The 27,701-nt window shown below is 38.5% G+C and overlaps 1 protein-coding gene across 1 annotated transcript in view; it reads left to right on the top strand.

The window, feature by feature from the left end:
- arhgap35a (Rho GTPase activating protein 35a) overlaps positions 1 to 27,019 on the top strand; it is a 159,027-nt gene extending 132,008 nt beyond the window's left edge. The window contains exons 5-7 of the mRNA XM_001343600.7: positions 10,059 to 10,190; positions 23,669 to 23,774; positions 23,858 to 27,019. Of these exons, the coding sequence (XP_001343636.1) occupies positions 10,059 to 10,190; positions 23,669 to 23,774; positions 23,858 to 24,269 (650 nt within the window). The 3' untranslated portion in view covers positions 24,270 to 27,019. The remainder of the gene's footprint in view (positions 1 to 10,058; positions 10,191 to 23,668; positions 23,775 to 23,857) is intronic.
- Positions 27,020 to 27,701: the final 682 nt, after the last annotated feature.

The following is a 27,701-nucleotide window of genomic DNA, read 5'->3' as shown; positions in this document are numbered from 1 at the left end:
GCGTCAAAGTTCGCTCTGGCGACAACGCTGTCTGTCTTTTCTGCTCCGCTGGTAAGAGCGTAAAAAATTTGCTACATTGATCTGGTATTTAAAAGGGCAATTGCTGCATATCAGTAAATTATTATTATATTATTATATTATTATTATCGTTATAGTTACCATGAGATTCCAGCTTTTTTAAGAAAAAAAAATTATTAATGCTCAACAACTCGCGAGAAACTTTTTTAATGTATGTTCCCATAATGCTATGTTCATGCCAGACGTGCATGAAGCATCAACCGCAAGTAATTTACATGTTAAATGCGTTTTAGTTTTAAAAAGTTTTGCTAAACTTATGCTATCCATCCACACTACGCCGGAGTTTTCGAGCCCCGATAACAGAGCGTTTTGGAAACGCTGGAGAGGCCATTTTTATTCTAAAACTCTGCTGCTCCATCTCAGTGTGGATGGGGGAAAACGGAGACGTCTGGAAACGAAGGTGGGGCTGCAGACTTTCGTGTCTCTGATAGGGGCTTTTTCCTCAAAATTAAGTAGCCTACACACACAGTTCAGTCTCGCATCCTCTCCGTGTAAGTTAAGACTTCGCAATTTTGATATGGAAAACAAACTCCCGAGTGTCATTTATAAAGTCATTCACATCACCCTGGCTATGCTGTTTCACTTTTTTAACACCCTGGCTATGCCATTTCACTGTCTTAACAATAAAATGAAAACATGATATGAGGAACTGCTATTTTCATTTTGATATTAGCAACTTAACAGACATTAAAAATGTTGAGGCGTTGTGTAGCTCATCTTCATGCATATTTAAAACAAAACGGAGCCTATAAAATTACTGCCTCCTTACGTTTTCATTGAAATTACGAAACATACCCTCTCTTTCACTGAATATCTGTTTTAATAATCAATAGTTGCCATTACAAAAGTATAACGTACATCAAGTTTATAGAGTAGATAAAAAAAGGCAAAAAATCAGTCAATTGTGCAGACTCGGTGTCCGCAGTTACATTAATTAAGATATTAGCCTAACTTATATTTGCGCTCAGCCAAAACACGTTACCTGAGAACAAGTAATAGATTCAAAAGACCAAAGTCGGGGAATATGTTGTTAGATGAAGACAACAAGATGAATTATATAACACGTTTAACAAATGTAGTAAGATTAGATCCAACGGGAGATCCTTAATGAACAGTCTGACGTGCACAGCTCTCATATGGGTATGTGCTCAAAGCACGCTGCAGTGCATGCCAGAGTGTGTGTGTCTGTGTGTGTGGTCACATGATGTGTGTTTTCTCCATTTTAATGTAGACGGAGAGCTGTTCAGAAACGATGTGTAAAACGCTAGTGTGGACGCGGATCGTTTTCATTTCTAAAACTAAAACGTACTAGTGTAAACGGGGCCTTAGTCTGGCTTAGTCTGAAGCACCACTGATAGCCTCCATCATCCAGGTACAGTTTCTTGAGGAGTTGCTGAACTCACAGAGCTAGGTGCACCTCTGAACGGATCAAGTGGATTCAGACACGGCGCCAAATGAATTTACGCTGTTTTTCAACATTCCTAAAGCACATATACACAGCTATTCTCAATAAAATCCATGCTAGCCATTTTGCAACAAAGCTAGAGTCACCAGGCAGACAGAAGCACTGCCCATGATGTGAAACGACGTCTACTGTTAAGTAAATTTGACGTGCGATTTTAAAACGTGAATGAATCAAGTAAACTTCAAATGTTTACATGTTTATTTATGTGTGAAAAGCACAATTTATTCATACATTCCACGTCTGGTGTGTACACAGCATAAGAGAACAATAATCAAACCTTTGGGAACAACTCTGGTCATAACCAAAGTTAACAGAACTGTCTTCTCTGGAATCATCTCAAGTGGCGGAGTTTAACATTCCAATTGGTTGCTGCAAACCGCATCATAGCTCATTACCATAAAGTTGACTTAATGAACTCTCCTCGACACCCACACTGGTGAAGATGCGCCCCGCCACTTATCACTACTGGCTAGCATTGAAAATGAATGACTTCCGGCTACTTCAATGTTCTCTCCACTTTCGGTGTAAACACAGAGTTTTAAAATTTTATTAATCACATAAATGAAGTGTAAAAAAGTATCAAATGTTAAAAATAGCATTGGAATATTTCCAATTGTAGTAATATTTCACATTTTTCAAAACTTAAACTAAAGTACCATAGGAACAGTTAATATAAAGGCAAAAACCCAATAAATTAAAGCCATAAATATACTCTTATAAAAAAAATAATAATAATACTGCTTTAAATAAACTGTTGTCTGCTGTGGATGTGTGTTTTATGTGTGCCACTGTAGACAGTTGTGTGTGTTTTAGTGTGTGTGTGTGTGTGTGTGTGTGTGTTTGCGCCGGAAGAGAAGGTCAGTTAATTACCAGCAGATTGGTTTGGGTAATGAACCGCGAGCACACACGCTCCACTGATCTGCTCAGGCCCGGTTCGAATCGCCATGAGCTAATAGGAGGCGAAGGCTCGTGTCTGATCGATCAGAATCCACACGGCCAGGTGACAATACAATTACGGTGGAAATTACTGCGCAGGTATGTGCGCAGCAGCATCCTGGCCAACTCCACCGTGAGCAGGTGGAGAAATGTCAGACCGTTCACAATCAGGTGCTGCACGGCCATTATCGATCCCTGATAAAATACAATCAGAACGGCTGGAGTAACTGATCTGGGGTCAGCTGGATTTAACATACTGGACTGAAGGATTACAACCGGGATACGGATGTGCCTGTAAAGTGGGGAATGCTTTTTAACTTTATCTCAATCTTATTGGCAGAACAAGAGATCAAATTAGTTTTGCTTAGTGTGCAGGTGCCGAAAACTGGTTACGAGGTGCAAACAAAGAGCACATTCATCTATTAAATACACATTTTGCTGGATCAGCTGAAAGATTTAAGATGCATCCAGACAGAAGGAGTGGGCAGGTTTGATTATAAAGGGCAAGTACTTTTAGATAGATGCGTTGTGTGAGCAGGATTTTGTAAAAGGCAATCTGTGAGTGATGTGTCCTTGGTGCCTCTTGATTTTAAGAAACTGATTGTTTACTGGTAAATCGGTTAAAGCAATTCTATAATGTAGTTTTCGATTATATAATGTGGTTTTAAGTTTCTGACGTGATCAGAATGAACAACTGAAGTTTAAACTAAACCATACCTGTCAATATTGGAATGTTAAAATAAGGGATTATAAATAAATAAAATCAAGTTATCAAATCACATTAACCTTTTATTCACTGTAAAACTTACACATTCTCATTAAAGAGCAACAATTACATCTGATTTATTTAGATATTTAGTTTGATTACATTATATAACAGGTGCCACTTAAAAAATGCACACATCTAACAATATATTCAAAAGCATTGATTGCTTTCCTAATTTTTATGCTCATTTAGGAACAAATTAGTTGTGTTTGGGGGGAAAAACCACTAATATCAACATTTTTCGAAATTATTATTATTATGATTATTATTAATTATGTGTATATGTCTGTTCAAACACATACCTAAAACCCAGACTTTCGCTTCGCTTCAAATCGCGTGTACAGAATCCGTTTGGGAAACAGCTTCTATTTATCACTATAGAGTGCGTCAGCTGACAGTCACGCACCGATATGTGACTGTTTTGAGGATTGCATAGGAGGGACGACGGCACCTGTAATAAAAGGAAAGGGAATCTCGCCCAAGCTCTTTCATTTTTATATTTATTTCAAAGTGTTTTCTTGCCTAAATAAAATGAAAGCACAGAACAGATTCACGTTAAGGAGGAAGGGGCGGCCCCTGGTGGTTCGGTGGTATGGATTGCGTATATGAAGTATTGCCTCTTTTTAATGTTTATTTGCCACCCTTCAGAGAAAGACTGAAAATATGGGAGAAATATGGGTAAATGCCTTTACGGGAAGATAGCGGGATGGAACTGTAAAATACGGGAGAATGCTGGGAAAAAGGGAGGGTTGACGGGTATGAATTGAACATCAGAATGGAGATAATTGGTAAAAAAAAGTTAAATTCAGTTTCATGGCTGAAAATGACAGTGGAAGGAATAGCCAGATTGTTTCAAGCAGATTTAAAGGCAACAGTAACTGATAGGGATGTAACGGTATCAGAATTTCACGGTACGGTAATACCTCGGTATGAATGTCACGGTACGGTATTTATTGAATCATTTACAGGAAAAAACAAAACTTATGAAAATACTCCAAAAAAGTGCCAAAAGTGTCAATGACATACAAATTAGCCATCTATGTAAGCTTTGAAACAGGAACTTCAATTTTAATAACAAAAAATTATTAAACCATGTAAAAAAATAAAGTTTCAATTTAGTATTTTGAAAACTCATCACATTCAACATTTAATCACTCACTCACTCACTTAGATAGAGATGGGTTTTAAGGAAAATTATCATATAAATATAATCTGGTAAAAGCTGGTATCTCTGGGTATTTACAATGTCCCCTGCAACAGAAAAAACCCTCTCATTTGGGACTGAGGTTTCTGGGACAAGAGAGATATGACTTGGCCCAGGTTGACAGCAGTGGGTAACGTTGTGCATTGTCTTTCCCCCACTTGAGAGGACAAGCCATGAGTGAGAGAGGTCTCATGTCTGTATCAATCTGAACAGTGTGCTGTGTCACACCCTCCGTCCCGCCCTTCAGTAGGCGCGCGACAACACCGCTCTTGAGTATGCGCGCTCAACCAAGTCATGCGACTACGGTAATATCGAAAAAAATTAATATTGCGGTATGACGGTATTTACAATACCGTTACATCCCTAGTAACTGAAATACCCACTTTTTTCAATTGAGATCTCCAGAGAATCTCTGCACTTTTAGTACCAACTGAGCATCTTATAAACACCACATTCTAACTGCAATTCCTTTTATGACCACAGTGAATTTTAATTTCAGAAGGATGTCACAGCTCGTATATCGTATAATCTCAAACATGACATTGAGTCAACAAATCTCAGTCTTGTATGGAGTTTTTGGGATGTACCGAAATGGGATATTTACATCGTGGAGATGACAGCCATCAAATATGAAGCAACGACTTGATGCTTCATGACAATATGGACATTTACAGGACCTTTATGCCTCAGTGATTTAAAGGGTTGATCACCTAACGGTTAACAAAATATTTATATTTGCTGACCCTCATGTCATTTTATTCTTTTATTTTCAGAACACAAAGATATTTTAGATGAAATCTGAGATCTTCCTCAGGGCTCGAAATTAACCTTTTTACTTTGTAGCACTGGTGCTCCCAACTTTAAAAAGTTAGGAGCACCAGCCAAAATTTAGTCGCACCCACCAATTATAAGCACCGTTACTACAAGTTTTAATGTTATATTAACCGACTTACTGCATTTGAAATCAAAACTAAACAATTTAACAAACAAACAAAACAACATCTGCATGTGACCACTGGCCCTGCACGCACTGCTTGACATGAATGAAACTTGGTTAACAATTATAACTTTGCTGTTCTCACGGTGCTGTGTAATATTGCACAGATAATACTAACATAATAGCTTATTATTTGCATACATCATCTTAACAGCAATACCGTTTTTTTCATGAGCTGCAATATTAGTTTTATCATGATGAATGCAAGCCCTTTTGCGATGGTGTACATTATGTTACGTTTTACATATAGCTGCCATCTGCACAGCTTACAGCATCCTGACGAATAAATGAAGGATTAAACAGAACCTCTCGCGCTTAAAATGTGTAACTCCGTCACACCGGCTTTATGATGAATGCTTTAGTCATTACACTTTAAGTGTTTTATCCACTCTTTGAAAAGTGTAAATGCTGGATTGACATTTAGCACATGATCACTGATCAGATGTGTCATTATTTGACACTTATATGTTTTCTAAAACTAAATCTGTCAGTGTTGTGTTCATTCTCTCATCTTCAGTGCTTTACATGTGCGCGGTTGTAGCTCTCCCTTTCATCTAAAGAAAGGCATCGCCTGAGTGATTGACAGCTGATATTAACCAATCCATTCGCATTCAGTGCTAGAGCAGTGGACTAATCAGAAGAGCTTGAAGGCGGGGCAAGCATTGCGCACTTTGTTTACTGCAGCAAGTTGACATGACAACTGTTTTAAACTATGTATGAGCGCTGCGTTTGGCAACTAAGGTGCTAAGATGCATTCTGCGTGGATGTCACCTAAATCTGCGTGTGTGGAGAACAGTTTGCAGTGAATAATGGTCACAGGGGACCAATTTTATGCAGTCGCACAAATCGCATAGATAAAATTTTGGGCGCATATGCGACCAAAACGGCCGCAATTTCGAGCCCTGTTCCTCATCCTCCAAAGACAGCAATGCTTCTGAGACAAGTCCAAAAAGGAATCAAAAACATTGTTAAAACATTCCATGTGACTTCAGTGGTTCAAATAGAAAAATACAAACTTCCAAGAACACTTTTGTGTACTAAATAAAAATTAAAAAAAGGTAAAAAATTACTTTCGCCTGTGCCTTCTGTATTAGATCAGGGTGTGCATTTACTATGGATGATTGCATGTTGTACTGATCAATTCAAAGGCAAAACAAAGTTGTTCTTACAGTGAGTTTTTTGCCACACAAATGTGTTTTAGGAGCTGCATGTGATTACATTTCAACCACTGAAGTCACATAGAATGGTTTGACAATGTTTTTAGTTTCTTCTCTAGACTTGGGATGTCTTGGTACTTTTGATATCTGTATAGGATGAGAGAGCTCTCAGATTTCATCTAAAATATCTTGCTTTGTGTTCCGATGATGAATGAAGGACTCAGTGGATTGGAGTGACATGAGAGTAATTATTAACAGAATTTTCATTTTAGGGTGAACTAACCTTTAAGGCAACTCTGAAGGCAAAAGCGGGACCAACTCAATACTAGCATGATGCACCTAATTAAGTATCCAGTGAGTGTACCTAGAGAAATGTGTCCTTCAGCGTTCTCATTTATCTCAATGGCAGTTACTTGGCTGGAGCACATGGTTGTCGCTAGAGAGGGGAAAGGTGGGACTGATTCCCAGGACTTTCACTTCTATTTCAGTCCATAAAACTGAACACAATTTTTTGTTTTGAAGTGACAGAAAATTTTCATGCATACTTTCTTAAATTATTGAGACTTTTGGCCCTCTTTTTTGTGATATACGTTTTCCTTATTCCTAATTGCTGAATTAGTTTACTGAATAAAATCCAAATGAATGAATTGTGTAACAGTACACAGAGGGAAGTGGCATTTTTAGTATTTATTATATTATAAAATGGCAGATGACTCATTTGCTTGCTAATGCTAATTTATGATATCCTTAAATAAATACATTTAAATACATTCACAGTTTTGACTAATTTGAAAAACAATTGGTAGCAATTCACACCATCCTTACACTCACTTGCCATTTTATTAGGTACATCTTACTAGTTTGGTGTTGGACCCATTTTGCCTTCAGACCTGCCTTAATCCTTCATGGCATAGATTCAACAAGGTACTGGAAATATTCCTCAGAAATTTTTGTCCATATTGATATGATAGCTTTACACAGTAGCTGCAAATTTGTCAGCTTCACATCCACGATGCCAATCTCCCATTTCACCACATCACAAAGGTGCTCTGTTGGATTGAGATCTGGTGACTGTGGAGGCCATTTGAGTACAGTGAACTCATTGTCATGTTCACGAAACCAGTTTGAGATTATTCACGCTTTATGACATGGCGCATTTTCCTGCTGGAAGTAGCCATCAGAGGATGGATACACTGTGGTCATAAAGGGATGGACATGGTCAGCAACAATACTCAGGTAGGCTGTGGTGTTGACACAATGCTCAATGGTACTAATGGGCCCAAAGTGTGTCAAAAAAAAATATCCCCCACACCATTACACCACCACCCTCAGCCTGCAACCATTAATACAGGGCAGGATGAATCCATGCTTTCATGTTGTTTAAGCCAAATTCTGATCCTACCATCCGAATTTCTTTTCTACCTTTTCTATCAGCTCAAACCAGTCTGGCCATTCTCTGACCTCTGGCATCAACAAGGCAATTGTGCCCACAGAACTGCCACTCACTGGATATTTTCTCTTTTTCGAACATTTCTCTGTAAACTCTTGAGATGATTGTGCGTGAAAATCCCAGTAGATCAACAGTTCCTGAAATACTCAGATCAGCCTGTCTGGCATCAACAGCCATGCCACATTCAAAGTCACCTAAATCACCTTTCTTCCCCATTCTGATGCTTGATTTGAACTGCAACAGATCGTCTTGAGCATGTCTACATGCCCGAATGCATTGAGTTGCTGCCATTTCATTGGCTGATTAGATATTTGTGTTAACAAGCAGAAAGCAGACAGGTGTACCTTTTAAAGTGACCGGTGGGTGTATATCTTAGTTTTAAAAACTTCAAGCTCTCAACATGAACTGTTCTTTGTATTGGTTTCCGAGAGTTCAGATAATGTTTGTTTGTTACTAATGTTGTGTAATGCTTAACTATATTTAAATATATTCTCTTAAAGATACCACCATTCAGGTTTGTAACGATGACACATTGATTGATTGAATGAATGACATTAAAGACATTTATAATTTTAATCACAATAAGTGATGTTCGGTTAAATTCTGTTTTCTTTGTATTTATTAAGAAACCCACAAGCCAATATTTCTAAGCGTTTATAATAACAAAAAATTGAGCAGCAAATTAGCATGATTACTGAAAGATCGTGTGACAATTTGGCACTTTGGCACTTTGTCCATTTGTAGGCTCAAGCATTTTCATATCAAGCATTTTCATATTCTTATTTACAAATCTATACTGGGTTTACTCCCATCATATCTCCAGAATTGTATTTGTAAAAAGCCTGTTCTTAACTATGGTCTTTGCTCACAGGATATTTATTTACTCTCCTTCCCTAAAGGGCGGACTGAGATGGGAAAAAAGGCTTTTAAGTACGCAGCACCTTTTGCTTGGAATAATCTGCAAACACAGTTGCAGTTCAAAGACTTGATTTCACTGCATGCTTTTAAAAAGACTATAAAAGTTTTAGAAGTTGAAACACAGGTTTGTAGATGTTTTGAATAGTTGTCAGTGTGATTCATGTTAACTTTAAATAGTTTTTTGTTTGTTGTCTGTTGGACTCATGTGACTTGTGTACTGCCTAATCTTGGCCAGGACGCTCTTGTAAAAGAGATTTTTAATTTCAATGTGTCTATCCTGGTAAAATAAAGGTTATAATAATAATAATAAAGACTGGAATAATATGGCTAAAAAATCTTGCGCTGCACCAGAGAAATGAATATGAATGTGTTTATATGTTCATTATTTATTTAGAAATAGTTATTTTTATCTGTAATAATGTACTGCTGTTTTAAAGGTTTGATTAAATAATTTTAGTTTACTAGCCTGGGACAAAGTAAAAAAAACATCAATACCAGGTTTATAAAAAGTATCAAATTGTCAGCTTAGAATTATAGGGTTCTATCTGACATTTTTGTCAAAATTTAGTTATTGACATTCTTATTAAATGACAACTTATTTACAATATGGGATGTTTTTTATAAGTTGTGTACATTTTAAGACTTTTATTTAAAAACAAATGTTACACACATACTGTCTGCTATGAAATGCAAAAACTTTGAAGCTCAATATCTCAAAATCATCCAGAACACAGAAAGAACCTTATAATTCCAAGGTGATGAAATACATTGTCATGTCTTTTACTGTATGTGTGATGAAATTCCCAGGACCATTTGAACACGATCAAATAACCACAAAATGTTTTTAAAATCTGTAAGCTTTAATAAAATTCAACCATTGGCTCATAAAATGCCTAAAGTTAAAGTTACAGCCATATGTAGGATAATAGACATCAACTAGTCACACCCTGAAAATGAATCTTTTAGCTCAGCTGTAAATTGACTACTTTAAATAACAGTTAGCTTGAGAATTGCCAATGATTCACAGCTTTTCCCATTTGAAAATCTAACCAAAGTCTGTCTCCTTCTTCTCATTGTCTACATATAGACCCTAACATTGACCTGGTGGAGAAGGACATGTCCGTGAACACAGTGGCTGGAGCATTGAAGAGCTTCTTCTCAGAGCTGCCTGATCCTTTGGTGCCCTACAGCATGCAGGTGGAGCTGGTGGAGGCCTTCAGTGAGTGAACACAAACACACACCTATGTAGGCTCTCTGGACTTAACATGCTGTAATCTGATCCCAAGAGTTGAGGGAAGAAGCATTACAGTTTCTTCTGTGTGACAACTTGTGTTTGGACTTAGAAGCCTCTTATTTGTAGAAGCCTCTTATTTCATATTACCTTTCACAGATTATTTATACAATATTACTTCTGAAATACAAGTAGACAGTAGGGATGTCAAAATACTCAATTTAATATTGAAGTGTTCTGTAAGACCGCCATGGTTCAATACGCTTAGGAAAATTGCATTTTTCAGTTTTGAATTTAAATTTAAAAATTAAAGTTTTCCATTTCTTTAAATACTCAGTGAACTGGATCTGTGCTTATTAGAGTGTATGTCCATGCTCTAAAACATCGCTCTCCGCGAGTAAATGTCCCATCAGTGAGTGATAAAGTTAGGGCAGGAATTAGAAATGAAAGTGATGTGTGCTGCATGTCAATGTGTGGAGCATGTGGGACCAAAAGCCCACACTGTAGGTTGCTATTCCTGTTAAAACTAAATTCATAAGCTTTTGCTATTTAAACCTTGGAACCTTACTTTGACTTATGTTGCCTTGAACCGTGCCAGGGTGTGATTGTCCCACCTCCCCTCTCCCCCGACGGCCTGCGCTTACATAGCATTTTACCTTACCAGCCTGAGCACGCGAGCGCCATCGATGACGCAACTGTTAAGTTTAACAGCAAGGCAAGTGCTCTCGCTCAGTACAATGGAGATTACATTAGTTATATTGTTTCTTATTTTTTCAAGTTGTTTGGCATGCGATGACAGTCGACACTCAAATCGACACTCAAATCCCTTTAAACATTTTTTTTGGGGGGAGGGGGATCTCCTCATTCACCACCAGGGTGCAGCATCCACCTGGATGACACGAAGGCAGCCATATTGCGCCAGACTGCACTTCCCACACTAGCTGCTTGGTGGAGATGGTTAGTAGGCCCGGATGGACAGAGGCCAGTGGACAAATTAAACCCCTACACTTTTTTCAAGGACGTTCTGGAATTTTTATTGATCTCGGACCTAGGTTTAACGTCTTATCTTAAAGATGGCGCTCACTAAGCAGTATGGAGTCCCCATCAATATACTATGGCTATGGATTAATATAGATCGCAAGTTGAGCACCCCCTGCTGGTCTCGCTAAAATCACATCACTTCCGGCAGCAACCCAGCTGTCCCATGTGATCTCCCATCCAGGTACTGACCTGGAATTTTTACTCTGTTGGCCTGCACGTCTTGCCTTACAGATATATAATAAAAAGAATCCCATAAGAGATATGAATAGGCAAAAGATTCCAGATTCAGCACTGCTGAAACGGTGTTACTAATGCACACTAAGCGTATTCTGACTACCTAACCTCTGATTACATTCACACGCTTCACAAACATACCTTTGATTAGCTACAGTGCTGCGAAAAGCATCATAAATAGAAACTTTTGATGTTTTTCATAGTGCGCTCGCACAAATACACACCAAATCGCTTCAAAACAGCCGTCTATCAGCCGGACCCAGTATTGGAAAAAAAAAGCATGTAACTGTTACACTTTATAAATTTAAGTATCGACTTCATACAGAAGTGCGAGCACTTTTGACAACACTATCCAGATGTTTACTGTGGAAAAAGCAGCATGTTTGGTCGTAGTCCTCTGAGGTTTGTCATCTCTGGTGAACCTCCTGCGTGTAGAGGGCTCTTGTTAGAGGAAGAAAAAGAAAAACAAGGGCTAAGCCGCTGAGAAGAATAGGATCTACTTTAAGTAACATGCTGGCTGAAATGGATGGAGTTTCTGCAGCGCGTTTTCCTGTTGCGGCATTACAGACTACTCTCTCATTCTTTAATACACACACACACACACTTTTTCAATGTGAAGTTCAGCATTGTCTACTCTGGGCATTGCTCCAAGCCAACAACACACAAGTGATGAGACTTAAGCCTAAGATTGCCGCTAGTCCTTCACTCCAGACTGTTTCTCAATAAACAAGCCCTCTCAAGTGCTTTCATGCTTTAAATAGTTTCACAAACTGCAGGCCTGATTCAGCAGAAAACCAACTTGAAAACAACCAAACTTGCTCTGGGAAAGAATAACAGAGGTACACTGATTGGATCAGTAAATAATCTGAGATCATGTCACTCAATGTTCAAGTGTTAAAATCTTGGTATTTCCTAGAAATTCATATATAATTTAGTTCAATACAGACCCTTTTCGTTCGTTTTTTTTTTGGAGTACAAACTAACCAACACTCATGACCAAAGACTGTTTACTGCAAAGACATAACAGAAGCATGTTGAGAGTAAAAAGGAGAGAGAACGGAGAGAAAGGACAGACGGCAGGTCACCTGACTCCCGTGTCACTCTCCGCAGGTGGTGGGTGGGGCTTTGCTCTGGTCCGTCTGTCACTGGACTGCATGGCAACAGCTCAGCAGGCTTGTTCTGTTTTAGTCTCTGCAAGCACAGGACGCACCTGCACTGCTTTAAGACCGAACATGCCTTTGGTTTGTTGATCTGCTGCTTATTAGACGTCTCGACGGGATATTTAGATTAATGCATTTACTGATTGACAGTGGCAGTGGTAATTTAGTCTGATTGGCTAGATGAAATTTGCATATTCAGTCTCGAAATCAATGTCTAGGTAGACTTTAAATGCACCATGACGTCCTAATGTTTTGGAGATCTGCTGCTAATACTTCAGGTCATGGTTTAGTTTAGATACCTAATCTTGTTTCGACACGACCATTTCGCATATGTATACAGCTTTGACATTGAACGGAAATTGAATTTGATAGCATGGGTTAAGGCTTCAGGCTTTATCCAGTGTCTGTGCTGTTTCTCTCCTGTCTTTGAGCAGTTTTTTTAGAGATGCAGGTTTAGGTGTTACCCTCAATGGGAGTAGTAGAAGTAGTGTCATGAACTGTGAGGGAGTTTGTTAGTAGGATATTCAGACTCAAACTTGCTCAAATCCCGCTTTACATTAAAAACAAGACTAACTAAAGGCACGCAATGAAAATGTGTGGAACGTTATTTTTGTGGCTGATGTTATTGCTTATGTATTGGAAGGACTTTCCTTTTTAGAGGGAAAAAATATGGGAGGGAGAGTATGAATCATACATTAATTTACAAAAGTTTGTAGTAGTCAGTTTACCCAATTTTTGCATTGTCAGTAGAAAAGCTTACCGCTCCCAAATGTGCTTTTATGCAATAATACTAGCGAAGTGAGGTTTGCCAACAAATGTCTAACTACAGAATTTGGCTTCACTTCCAACTTGGGTCATGTCATAAGTGTAATCCCTCCGGTTCTACTTGTCCTGCTGTGAACTGGATTCCTACAGGCTTTCCAGCATGGGGGACAGGCACACTTTTACAAAGTTGTTAAAGATTGTAACTTCTAGCATCAGTTGTTAGTGCACAACTTGAGGTTAGAGAAGTGAGATTTACTTGGTCTCTGTTATGCTCGCCCTTCCAAGCAACTCTCCTAAGTGAGGTCACGACACCAGTGTAACCCCTCTAGTTGTTCTTGCCCTGATTTGAATGGAATTTAGATTTCTGACAAAGTATTTGTGTTTACAGGCGTGTTAAACACTGCAGCTTCTAGTCTTAGTCTTGAGGCTAGGGAAGTTAATTTTCCTGCGCAGCTCTTACTAGATGGCCTCTTTTACACTAACTCATTCAAAATCTACCTGTGTTATGTTACAGTTACAGATGGCATCCATAATACTATGGGATCTTCGATTCGTGTAGCGATTTCATTTATTCATTTTGCTTTGGCTTAGTCTCTATTTTGGAGATCGCCACAGTGGAATAAACCGCCAAATATTCCAGCATATGTTTTACGCAGCGGATGCCCTTCCAGCCGCAACCCAGTACTGGGAAACACCCACACAGGCTTTTTCACACACACTCATACACTACAACCAATTCAGTGTATTCAATTGACCCACTGTATACCTTTGGATTGTGGGGGAAAACGGAGCACCCAAAGGAAACCCACGCAAACACGGGGAGAACATGCAAACTCAACACCGAAATGCCAACTGGCCCAATCAGGACTCGAACCAGCGACCTTCTTGCTGTGAAGCAACAGTGCTAACCACTGAGGGACTGTGCCACTCCCATGGAGCATTTTGAAAATGCTATAGAACCGTTTTTAGTTTGTCCACAATCATTCTCTGACTTGTCGTCTAAACTATTCCGTAACGTTTCTTGATTTGCCAAGCCCCTCTCGTATGACCAGCATGCAAGTGGTAGACTGCAAGTATAAATTTTGGCAAAATATGTGCATTCCCAGTTTGCATGAATGGTCTTCATGGGTTTTAAGCTGTATAGTGTGGAAGGAAAAAAATGCGAGTCTTGACAAGGCAAGACACAGTTTTACAGTGAAAACAAACTAGAGTTAAAGGTGCCTAACTCCTGACCTGAATTGTAGCCCCGGTGTAATCCCGCTTGTTCTTTTTGCCCTACTTTGAGTGGGATTCAAACTGGTGTTTCCAGCATGGGGAGCATTGGGGGCGCTAAAGATGCTAAAGATTGCAGCCACAACTGCAGTCCTCTGGTACAACTATTTGGAGCCAGGGGAGTATGGTTGACCCACACATCTTTTACTAGCTGATATCTGTTACACTCCCCTCCTAACCTCACTCCAACCTTGGTTATGGCACCAGTGTAAACCCTTCAATCCTACTCGCCCTGTTATGGTGGGCATAGTGGCAAGGAAACAGCCACATATTTTACTAGCTGGCATACAATATTGCACATTGTTGAGCATGTTTTTAAACACCATTGATTTTTAATAAAAGTTTTTAAGCTTAAAGGGCCATGAAAGGGCAGTACTGCAATTTCTGAGCCAATCGGTACAAAAATTTTAAAAACGTAAATTTCCCACTAACATTTGAGTCCAGCTTTGTGTCGAGTGGTGAAAGATGAAAAGGGGAGTTTCATTATGTGCACCAAAGCTGATTTTCATACCAGCACAACAAACACAGACACAGGGGAGACAGACAATGATTCAGAGAGCAGCATTTACAGTGGATATCAGAGGTAGAGAATTTTCAGTCTATAATATTGTAGTGATTTTACTGTAAACTTAGTGACTAAGTAATTTTGACTAAAGTATGTCCCTAAAAACTGAAAGAGTACTGCTGTTGATACTAACTAACTTTGCCATCTGAATAAACATAAACAAAGAACATTAATCAGACACTTACTAAACTCATAGAAACAGGACAGTCAACACCAACTGTAACCAAGTCTTTTTTTAAAAGACAACAAGCGACAAATCCGCATTTCACCATTTCCTGATTCGAAAAACTCTCAGGTAAAAAATGTTCCTTACAAACATAATTTTGTCGCTTGTTAGCGGACCACTGTAATCCACATGTGCGAGCTGCACTCTCATCGCAGAGAAATGGAAACAAAACCTTTGTTGCGGCACATTTATAAACTCCACTCTTATGACCTAAGTTTCTGAACAATTCTTCTACTACTTGTTTGAATTACGGTTGACAACACAACGTGGCAATAACGCAAGACTCTTATCGGGCAATAAAAAAATTATCGCCTTTAATCTATTTTTTAAGTTAGGTTGGGAGCTGGGTCTATTCTACGCAAGATATGATGACTTTCACCTTGATATTTTAGCGCGAATGTATACCTGACCGGTGAGTCATCAGACAAAAAAAAAGTGTCCAAATCAGCAGCACGCCCTTCTGGATCTTACTTCGAAGACATACTGACTATGTTTACATAGACATCTGTAATCTAATTATTTGCCATTATAGACAAAAATATAATGAAGGTGTTTACGTGAAGTGCTTTCATGTAAGAGTTTCCTGTAATTGTGGGTGACTTTTAGTGCAGTTCGGCAGTTTTACTTTAACTCAAAAACATTTCATTCATGTCCCCGTGACAAACTGGGGTAGTAGACGCAAATAAGGAGTAAGGACCGGTGAGAGTGTTATAGAATTTAATGCCAAGTGGAAAGAAAAAAACGTCCGCATTTTGCGATTTGTGTGTGTATGCCAATCTACAAACCAATCTACAGTTGAAGTCAGAATTATTAAAAATGATCTGTATTTAAAAGGGGAAAAAAGAAAAATAGATTTTATATTATTTTATATTAGACACACATCTGGTACTTGTTTTTGCTCCTGCTATACGTTCACAACTTCACACATTTGGATTAAATAAGGCTTAACAGTTTTCATGTTCAGTCCTTTACTTCCACTGTATCTTTTTAAGAAAAAGGCAGCAGCATTACAACCTGTCATTCAATCAGAAGACAAAGTCAAAGCCGAGCTGACAGCCAATCTTTCCTAGGCTCAGCAAAACTTGCAAAAACTACCTCTGTATTCCTGCAACTGCAATATTTACACAAATATTTCTTATTCAAATCTTCAGCTATGCTATTTAACTCGTGAATTTGTTTTACATTTTTTTACACCTTGACAGATTTTTGTATGACATGGCCATTAAAAATACAATGTTCCTTAACCAGATGGTTTTTCAAGTTACTTTTAAAGAAAATGTTACTTCAGTCATGTTGTTGTCATGTTTTGAGAAGACTAGTAACACAATAAATTTTTTTTTTTTTAAATCGAAAACGTGAATCGGTCAAACTTTATAAAAAAACCTAGATTTTTTTTTTTTTTTTTTTTTTGCTAAATCGCACAGCCCTAGATAAGATAAAAGCAGTTTTAATTTTTAAAAGCCATTTTAAGGTAAAAATTATTGGCCCTTTATGCTATATTTTTCCCGATAGTCTACAGAACAAACCATTGTCATACAATAACTTGCCTAATTACCCTAACCTGCCTAGTTAATCTAATTAACCTAGTTAAGCCTTTAAATGTCGCTTTAAGCTGTATAAAAGTGTCTTGAAAAATATTTAGTCAAATATTATTTACTGTCATCATGGCAAAGATAAAACAAATCAGTTATTAGAGATGAGTTATTAAAACTATTATGTTTAGAAATGTGCTGAAAACAATCTTCCCTCTGTTAAGCAGAAATTGGGGGAAAAATAAACAGGGGTCTATTAATTCTGACTTCAACTGTATATCTTGAGGTTAAAGTTTGCTTAAATTTGTAAATACAAACATGATCGATTCCTCAATAAACCATTTTTACCAGTATAGAGCAGTATAGAGTCATAGAGCAATGGTTCCCAACCTTTTTTTGCCTGAGACCCCCTTTTCCCTCAAAAAATATAGCAGGGTCCCTCTCCACATTTAATGATATTATCATTAATATAAGTTTGCAGTAGGTATGACACAATGTTGTTTTCAAACAAACGATATGTTTATTACTTTATCTAGATATGTTTATGCACGAATAATAGCCTAATGTAAAATATAAAGGCAATACATCAATAGGCCACTTGTATTGGGTACATCTTGCAGTATTGGGGATGAGTTGTCTACAAATGTCTTATTAATTTTGACGGCCTCACGCATTCGTTAGCAAGAACTGTGGTGCATATAAAGTACTGGTTGGGTCAGAGCCACTTTGATTTTAGAAAATGGAATGAAACGATAGCTCAGATAACTATGTTGGTATTTGCCGCATTTCGTGTTTCCAGTTTTGCGAGCGCTGCTAACCGAAATGTTTGGAGCTTCCTTACCTTGGTCTAGTATGCTTGCGTCATTACTGTGAGACCCTGACTTTTTTTTTTTGTTGTAGAGGATGAATTATAAATTTGTCAATTTTTTTGGCCAGTCAGAGGATAAAAGGACCTAAGGCAACATTATCATTTTCCTAATTGTTGATTTAAAAAAAAAAATATATATATATATATATATATATATATATGTATATATTAGGGGTGTCACGATTTCGATTTTTAATCGAAATCGATCGAAATTTATGCTCAATTTCGATTATCGAATCAAAAAATAGAATCGTCGATGCTGCCACGCCCCCATGTCAAGTCAGCTTGGCTTGCCAAGCGGGAAAAAAAACAGGCTTGTTGAAGTGCTTGTTAAACTGCAGAAGCAGGAGACCCGTCGACAGAACTTAAACCCTCTCCTCTTTCAATGAAGTCGCCGGTGTGTAAGCATTTTGGATTTCCAGTGAGTGAGACAACGTTCGTGTTGTCGACAAAAAAAACACAGTTTTGCAAGCTCTGCTATGTACGTATTACGTACGGTTCGTCCGATAGACAACACCGGCTTCCCGATCCTCCGCCCGCCCCCGTTGCAAATCCGCTCACAAAAAGTACACACTCAGGCCCTGTTTACACTGTCTTTGTTTTTAAATGGCATTTTAGAACGACAACGATTTGACATCCACAGTGGCGTGTAGCGTTTCTGAGCAGCCCTCCTTCCTCTCTACCTCTGAAAATGCACATCATGTGACCACACAGACGCACATACAGCCTTGCGCTCCAGACAGCAGGTCCAGGCAGTCAGAGGACTGCTTCAATCTTTCACTCACTTGTACTTTGTCATTTTAGCGAACACCTTAGATACTGTTGGCTGGTTCCTGTTGGTTGTGCCTCTTTTTTCACCGACGCCATTATAACGACACAGATCACTGCCTATTCACGAGTCCCGCAGAAAAAGTGATTGACAGGTGCTAATTATGTGTGTATCTTGCCTTTATTCATTTACTGTATGATTTGTTTATGGGTAAAACAAAGACCATGCAGGTCTGTAGTTTAAACGGTAGGCTACAAATAATTCATTGGTCATTAATTAATTATTCATAATCGAAAATCGAATCGTGTCTTCAGAATCAAAAATGTAATTGAATCGAGAATTTGGAGGATCCTGACACCCTTAATATATATATATATATATAAATATATATATACAGAGCTCACTGAGGCCCCCTTGTGGGCTGGGACCCCCCTGTCGGGACTCGCTGTCATAAAGAATACCATTAAGGGTTGGCCAATAAGCAATGACCCAGAACACTCTAGAATTGACTAAATGCACTCCAAATCACTGTAGAAACCTTGTTGCAATGGCTTCATAAAATGGGGGTTTTGCAGATTCTTGTAGCTTCTGCAGTAATTCTGCATCTGGGGTCACAATGCATAATGCTGATGTGAGTGTGGGAGTGTGTGTAATGCTGACATCAGTGCATGTGTGTGTGCGCGGCTAGGGAGGAACACATCTGCCGTAGTGGTCACATGTTCCGACACAGGGCTCACAGCGTTCATGGCTGATGTAAGCCGTTCTGACTCACCGCAACCATCAAGCTCAATGCACCCAGGGCGTGTGTGTGTGTGGCTGCACACTGTACACAATCATTTCTGCACATCTATATTTGTGTGTATGAGACACTGTGCTTCATTGAACAATACCTCACTCACCCCAGATGAGACTGATGGGAAGTCTAGTACACTCGCACACCAACACGCAGATGCATCTTTTCACTGTTACTCCTCCCCAGAGTTGTTGTTTATTGATTTAGGTGGAGCATGCTGCTTGCTTTGTGCATATTAGGACTCATTATTCCTGAATTACTTCCTCCAAGCAGTCTGAGGTCCCAAAGCCAAATGTAGAGAGTGTTTTAGAAAAAAAAGCCCCATGCTGGTTTCATCTGGAGGAGCTGGAGTAATTCAATTTCTGCACACACATTTAAACAAAATGTCGATTAGCAAGAGCATTCAGCACTTTTCTACTTTCCCCGTCCTCAGTCTGATGTTAAGTTATGGAGGACTAGAAGTACAACGTATGTACTAATAGGTTTTTTAATTTCTTCTTTTATTTTCAGGCTCATTTTGTTTAATTTAACTGTTTTAATTTGATTTAGATTAGATTTTATTTATTTTTATTTTTAAATGTGCTTGTTTTTATTAGTTGATAAAACATGGGTAAGACATTTTAATGTAGTAAAGTATTACTATTTTTTTTATTTATTTATTTAGTTTTAAGCACTACTAATTATTAATAATATTAATATTAATAATATTAATATTATTTATTTTTATTATTATGATCTCACTAATTACAACGAAACATTTACAGTATAGGGGGTTAAACCTAAACTTCACATGCAGTTAGCTCTACAATTTCAGTAAAAAGAGTCTAAATTATACTGCTTCCAAATGATTTAAAGGGCATCTTTTTCAAGCTGTTTGCACAGAACTGTGTGTAGGTATAATGTGTTCACAGTCATATTGGGGTGATGAAAACACAAGTCACTTGTTCAACATTTCTATCTCTGTAGTAATGCGTATAATCATATCAACAAGACAGGACGTGTGCAAAGCAACTGAGATTAACGGCCCGCTTCCACTGAGTGGTACGGTACGGTTTGGTACGATGTTATGGCCGTGTCCACTGTCAAAAAGCTTACCCAACCGAACCGTAACGTATCACTTTTTTGGCACCCTTTCGAAAGGATGCCTTGATTGATTACAGAGATACATCACGAGCTCGTGGAGCTAGACAGAATGAAAACAAAGGAACCGCCATGGTCTAATACAAAGCCGAGACATTACATGGAAATTCTATATGCATATAATAATGTTCCATGGATGACCCAAGCTCTTACAAACCTTGTTGTCGTCTTAATGAACAGCCACAAAGCCAAGAAGAAAAATCTGCCTTGTCCTGTTGTTGCTTAACAAGCCCGTCTAAAAGTGCGAGCGCTTTTCGCTTTCTTCCGGGAGCTTGCGATCACGTCTATATTTGATAGAATGAACTTCTTGAGCTGATGATAATAACGTGTGCGTGATTATTGAAGTGTCTCCGTCATCTGATCCATTCAGAAAGAAAAGGACACGCTTTTGAGTGAAGCGCAAAAAAAAGAAGAAGCCCGACAAAACACAGGAGTAAAATGTTTCAGCAACTTGAATCATGAACAAACCGCCATGTTTATCATCACCTTTTGGACTATTATGAACTGGGAATGACAGAATTACTCTTTAACAGAGGTTACATCTGCTGGTGAAGATTACAGACACCGATGAGAGGTTTGCACCGACTGTGGGCTATATTGCGTGTTTAGGAACGTAAATAAGGACCAAATGTCTGCTGTGTGTAATTTTTCTGTAATTGGTATATCAATTGGAGACATATCGGAGACTGTAAGGGTCTGTATGTGTTCATATATGTTGCATTTATATATTTATTTTATATAATTGCAGATGTTACAGTAGATTATTTTGCACTGTCTTTGATCTCTAGTTATAATCAAATCATGTTTATAGAAAAGTTAGTAATAAACATTTATAAACAAGTATTTATGTGTATAAAGCCTTTGTTTTGTGAGAAGTCTTATATGAGATGTGAACGACCCATACGGCTTTACTGTAGACATTTATTCGAGCGAGCAAGACGTCGACTTAAACTTTCTGTCATACACCATGCCCACCAAAAGGGTACCCTTAGTAGTGGAAACGCAAGCCTGATAAAAGTGACCCATACCGTACTGTACGACTCAGTGGAAACGAGCCGTAAAAGATCTGTTCAGCTCTCTGTGATCATCAATCATCATCAAATGTGATCAAGAATAAGTTTTACAAGTTTAAAACATTTTTAAAACAGTGCATGTTTGTAATGAATCACAGCAATTCAGCATGTCAGTACCATCATAAAAGAAGGCACTCCCGGTTTGTGGATGTTAAATCAGGTTAGTTTTCCACACAGTAGTGGATATTAACATATATTAGCCGTGCAAAAACTAAAAACTAAATGTGCACACTGTGTGTGTTACTGTGTGAACTTTATAATAACATCGTGTGTGGCCCATTGTTGCAGAAAGGCTTGAGTTAACTCCACAACAAATACATCAAATAATCATTGGGAAAGTTCTTACTGTAGTATTTCTCGCAAACGTTACATGGGATCTGCTTCATGTCTGTCACTGTGCTTTTTATCTGACGCAGTCAAGGTGGAGATTGAGACACACTCTGACAGGCACATGGGAATAGTGGGCAGAGAGAATTAGCATTAAAAGCACTGGCCACAAAAACAGCTATAGCATTGTGTTAAGAGCAGAAAATTCAGATATTCTGAAAGCTCTTATAAATAATCTGATGGTGAAAATAATCATTTGTTTAAAAAACGCTTATTAATTTTATTATTTGTTTTTAGTGTTATCTCACTAATTACAATACAACGTTCAATCTTCTATCTATAAGATCTATCAGGGGGTTAAAGCCTAAACATTACATGCAGTCAGCTCTACAATTTCTATAGAAAGTGTCTAAGGGTGTATTTCCCAGTTCGTTTGACTAGTGTGAGTGCTCCGAATCAGGCCCAGGCACGGTTCAGTTGGCCGGCCTTGGCCCGGTTGGCAGAGGTGTGCCAAATCACGGTTTGGTTGGACTGGTGCGGTAAGCTTGTAGTGTGAGTGCAAAGCGCACCTGAGCCTGATATTGAAGGCACAATGTCACTTTTAAGGGACTGTTTCATATAGATTTATTAATGATTCTCACTGTTCAATGAACACGAACTGTCATAGTTTAGTAAAGCTACACATCAACTGCACCTTCAGCAAACCTCCTAATACCTGCAGCATGATGACTATGATAATTTATGAGCGTCAAATGTTGTGGATCTGTTCTGCTAAATATTTGACTGTGTATCACTGCATCACAAATGACAAAAAAATAATACAAAACAATATAACTAAAGCAATGTCCACTGTGCTGAGCGAGAGCGCTTCTCTTCTGTTAAACTAAACCAGGGGTCACCAATCTCGGTCCTGGAGGGCCGGTGTCCCTTCAGGGTTTAGCTCCAACTTCCTCAACACATCTGCTTGGGTGTTTCAAGTATACCTAGTAAGATCTTGATTAGCTTCATCAGGTGTGTTTAATTAGGGTTGGAGCTAAAATCTGCTGGACTCCGGCCCTCCAGGAACAAGTTTGGTGACCACTGAACTAAACAGTCGCATCATCAATAACGTAATCTTGCTCAGGCCATTGGGGGATAGGGGAGGGGGGACATTTGCTCTTCGGTGCAGTTCAAGGCAACTGTGCCGAGTGTGCATACGCCCTAAATTGTACTGCTTCCAAATGCTTTAATGGAAGTTTTATGGTAGCAGGGTAGAAGACACAATGTTAGGGCACAACTAAATGTCATGTTTTTGGTTCATAAAATATGCAATATTTCCACAAATATCAGTATTATTTCATGGGAAAAGTAACTGTTTTACATTTTGGTTGAATTAGCAGCTAATTTGTATGTGATTATGTAAGACGTTCACCAATTAGCCAGGTTTTATCAGTCTAAGCATTGGGTAAAACACTTGTTTTTACTCTACAGAAAATTGTATTTGTGCTTTTGTTACTTTACAGAAATTAAAAGGACACAAGTTTTTAGATTTCCCATCAAGAGTGTTTTAAACTGTTTAAGTTTTGACTTTGACTGACCTCCTGTGTGTGCATTCGGTCACCCTCTAACCATACTTGTTGTGGGAAAAGTGAACACCTTTGAAGCATGAAGAAAATAAATGTGTTTGTGTCTCATTCTGTGTTCCCTCTCGGCCCCCTGCAGAAATCAATGATCGAGAGCATCGTCTCCACACCATGAAGGACGTGCTCCGCAGGTTCCCTCGAGAGAACTACGATGTCTTCAAATACGTCATCACTCACCTGAACAAGTGAGAATGAGAGCAACTCGCAATCTAACTCACTCCCATAACCACTTTCCGTTCTCATTATTCCTCTTTTTCGTTTTCCTCAGGGTGAGTCTAAACAGCCGACTGAACCTGATGACCAGCGAGAATCTGTCCATCTGTTTCTGGCCGACGTTAATGAGGCCGGATTTCACCACCATGGATGCTCTGACGGCCACGCGCACCTATCAGACAATCATCGAGACCTTTATCCACCAGTGTGCTTTCTTCTTCTACAATCAACCCTTCGCCGACACACCTAGCGGACTGCCGGGACAGCCCGCCTCACCCACAGCCACTTTGTCTTCTGGCTCCGCCTACTCTACCAGTTATGCCTCAATACAACCCGTAGCCCCGCCCTTTAGTCCCGCTCAACAATCCCCACCTCATTCTCCACCACCAACCCCTCAATCCCCAATCCAGAGCCTGCTGCCGCCTCTGCACCCCCATCACACCCCTACAGAACAACACATGCTGTGAACCTGGAGATTAGGAGGACAACTTTGGGAGCACTGAAAGAGATTAATTGAATGGAAGAAATATCCGAGATTGCACGGCCGTGCCAGACTTATCACAAGCGAAAGCAGTAGAGGAACAAGAAAGAAAGAGGTCAAGAGCTACGTCAACCACACTTCATCGCCCTCTTTCTGCATCATGCTACTCCGTAAATTGCAGCGCCGCTCTGCTCTTGGCCCTTTACGCTCCTCAAACACGCAGACAGCTGCACATGAAGTGTGGTTCACCCAATCCCAGATCTCCTATGGGTCCATGTGACTTGCAAACATCTCCAGCGGAGTCAGTTTGGGGACAAAAGGGGCTAAAACTCAACTCGTATTTGAGTGACCACTCTAGACAAGGTGGTCTATATATTCACCAGATTGTTGTCGTAGCTTTCGACCACTGTTCATTATCAAATTATGATTTGAAAACCCTTTTTTTTTCTTTTTTTTTGAAGCAGCAACACGACCACATTCCTACCCCTTATTTATCCTGTTTTGCTTGTAACGGCCTTTTAAAGAAAGACCAAAAAAAAAAAATCAATCGAAACTAGAACTTGACAAACTGGATCAAGTTTTGCTGGGAAGGATATATGTGTGTGGAATGCTTTCGCACAGCATTCTGGGATTTGAAGTTTTTTTCCTCTCACTCGATCCTCCAGAATATGCTGGAAGACTAACGCTTCTTTTACTGCAGAATGTCCTCACAACCACACAACCCCTCGATTTCCTGCTCCACGAGGATCTTCGGTGTCTGTTCATTTGGGAGTTGTATTGTTGTTGTTATGACATGTTTCAGGAAGTTTTGCTCCCCCCTTTCTAGCTAGACTTGTGGGCCATTTTTTTCTGCTGAGTTATGACTTGTAAGGGATGGGTTAAAGTGTATGGTTATTTAGAGGAGAGATATGACCATTAACCATGAAATGCGAGTTCTGGAAGGTAAAGGAAGGTTGCACTTGAGAAAACATTGTACCAATTCAGATGGAATACGTAAACTGTTGGTGAAATATAAGGTGGGATGGAAGTAACGGCTTATGGGGAAAGATAATGTCTTTAAGGCCAATTCACACCGCGCCAACAGACGCTGACCAATGACAACAATCTTTAGTTCTCGAAGTTTCAGTGTGATTCCTCTGTTGGCGTTGCTCAGAGCATGTTGTCGCTGATTGAACATGTTTAGACAACATTCATCAGTTCACAAAATGTCTGAGAAGTGGATTCCAGTAATCTGGTGATTGTTTGAATCAGTCAGTCTAGTGTGATTTGGCAGTTTATTGTGTGAAAACAGCATGTGGTGCGCTGATTGTATGCTAATTATTAGCTTGCAGCTAGTAGCTTTTTGTCAAGACTAACTAAATCAGTACTTCAGAGTTGATCTCCGAAGGGTGACATTGTTTATAAAATCCTACAAGTTTTTAAACGGGAAACAAAAACGGGACAGTTAATGTGACAACACTACCACCCAGTGGATAAAGCAGGTATTGCATGCCAATATTCAGCTCGTTTTCATCCTAATACTACATTTTTGTTTTGTTTTTGTCTAGAAAATGCTGGACGCATTTGAAAACACACAATTCACTTTGCAGCAGAAAGAAACAAAAAAAAAAATCAGACGTTAAATGGTTGCTTGTATCAATATTCCCCAGCACTTATTCTTTCTATTGCGTGAGTTTACTCACTCCAGATTGGTAATGGATCATTTTCTATGACCTGTGTTGATTTGAACTCAATCGAACAGTCTGTTTGTTGTGAGCCGTGATTTTCAAGAGAAGCAGATTTTGTCAAACTGTGAAACAATCACGTGTATGAAGATCAATGAATGTATCCACAGCAGATTTCACTTCATTTTTGTGCATATCTCTCCCTGTGATACTTGTTAATCCTAACTGCAATCGACCTGAACCTTTTTAGACGTAGGTCGGCATCTGCTCTGACTTCTGATTGGCTGTTTTTACTCAAACACTATGTCTTTTGCCCCCAGAGAGCAAAAGTAATGGTATATTTTGGGAAATCGGGAGCTGTGTGGCCTATACGCCCCTGGTACTTTGTGTATGAATGCTGCATTTCTCTGTATTTTCAGTGTATTCCTTCAGATCCGACTGTCCTTCGCAGCCAAAGACTGTGCTTTGAGAAAAATAAAAAAAGGCAGGGAGAGACAACGAAATGCGATATGACAAACGTGTATTAAAATGTGACATTGGTTCAGCAATCCTATTTGGCTGCATCACTTTATTTTGTTCTATGTTCATTTTCATTTTTGGTTTTCAACAATGGTGACAGATTAAGTTAAAGGAGAAAGGAGCAAAACTATATTCAGAATGGTTGTTTATTTGTACGTTAGGGGGTCTGACACTTTGCCCAGTAGTCAATGGTGATAGAGGAGATTTTCTTTTTATGTTTTTTTTTTTAATTATTAAAAAATGAGGCAACATTTTTAAAGTTTTTTTTTTTTTTTTTTTTTTTTTTTTTTGTGAATGGTGTAAAGGCCAACAATGATGTACTGCATGATTCAAGACCAGGTCAGAGAGAGGGGGTTACCACTCTCAGTATTAAAAATACAAAAGAAAGAAAAAAAAAAATTGTACAATGAAAAAAAAATACTGAAGTAAATGAAGTTACATTGACAAAAAACATGCCAAGAAGTTGGTAATTAGTCTCAATGGGAATGGTGTATAAACAGTAAGGCCTTCTGTGACCTGTATTATAGTTAATAAATCAATCTTGTAAAATGTGTCTCTTGTCTTTGCTTATGTTGCACAATGTCAATTTCACATTTAAATGTTTTTGATCACATAGTAAATAACTAACTAACTATATATATATATATATATATATATATATATATATATATATATATATATATATATATATATATATATATATATATATTTCATGAAAATATTTTTTCAACACATTTCTTAACAATAGTTTTAATAACTCATTTCTAATAACGGATTTATTTGATCTTTGTCATGATGACTTGAAATAATTTTGACTAGATGTTTTTCAAGACACTTCTATACAGCTAAAAAGTGGCATTTAAAGGCTTAACTAGGTTAATTAGGTTAACTAGGCAGGTTAGGGTAATTAGGCAAGTCATTGTATAACAATGGTTTGTTCTGTGGACTATCTAAAAAAAAATAGCTTAAAGGGGCTAATAATTTTGACCTTAAAATAGTTAATAAAAAAAGTAGTACACCCCTCACAAATCCATCGTTTAAATTCATATTTTAAATAGCAATCTATTCATAAGGTCATGATTCTCACTCATTAAATAATGTCTTCGTATAGTTTTTATTTTTGATTTGTCAGTGAAACAAAACATGTTTCGGCACAATGCCTTACTCAGTGTGTGACAATTCTCACTTTGCCCTTTTATCCCACAATCAATCAGATTACATCATTAGTTAGACAG

The sequence above is a fragment of the Danio rerio genome, chromosome 15 (genome assembly GCF_049306965.1).
Source record: "Danio rerio strain Tuebingen ecotype United States chromosome 15, GRCz12tu, whole genome shotgun sequence".
Taxonomy (NCBI): Eukaryota; Metazoa; Chordata; class Actinopteri; order Cypriniformes; family Danionidae; genus Danio; species Danio rerio.
Note: the sequence above shows the minus strand (reverse complement) of the source record. Positions and strands in the feature narration are given on the sequence as shown.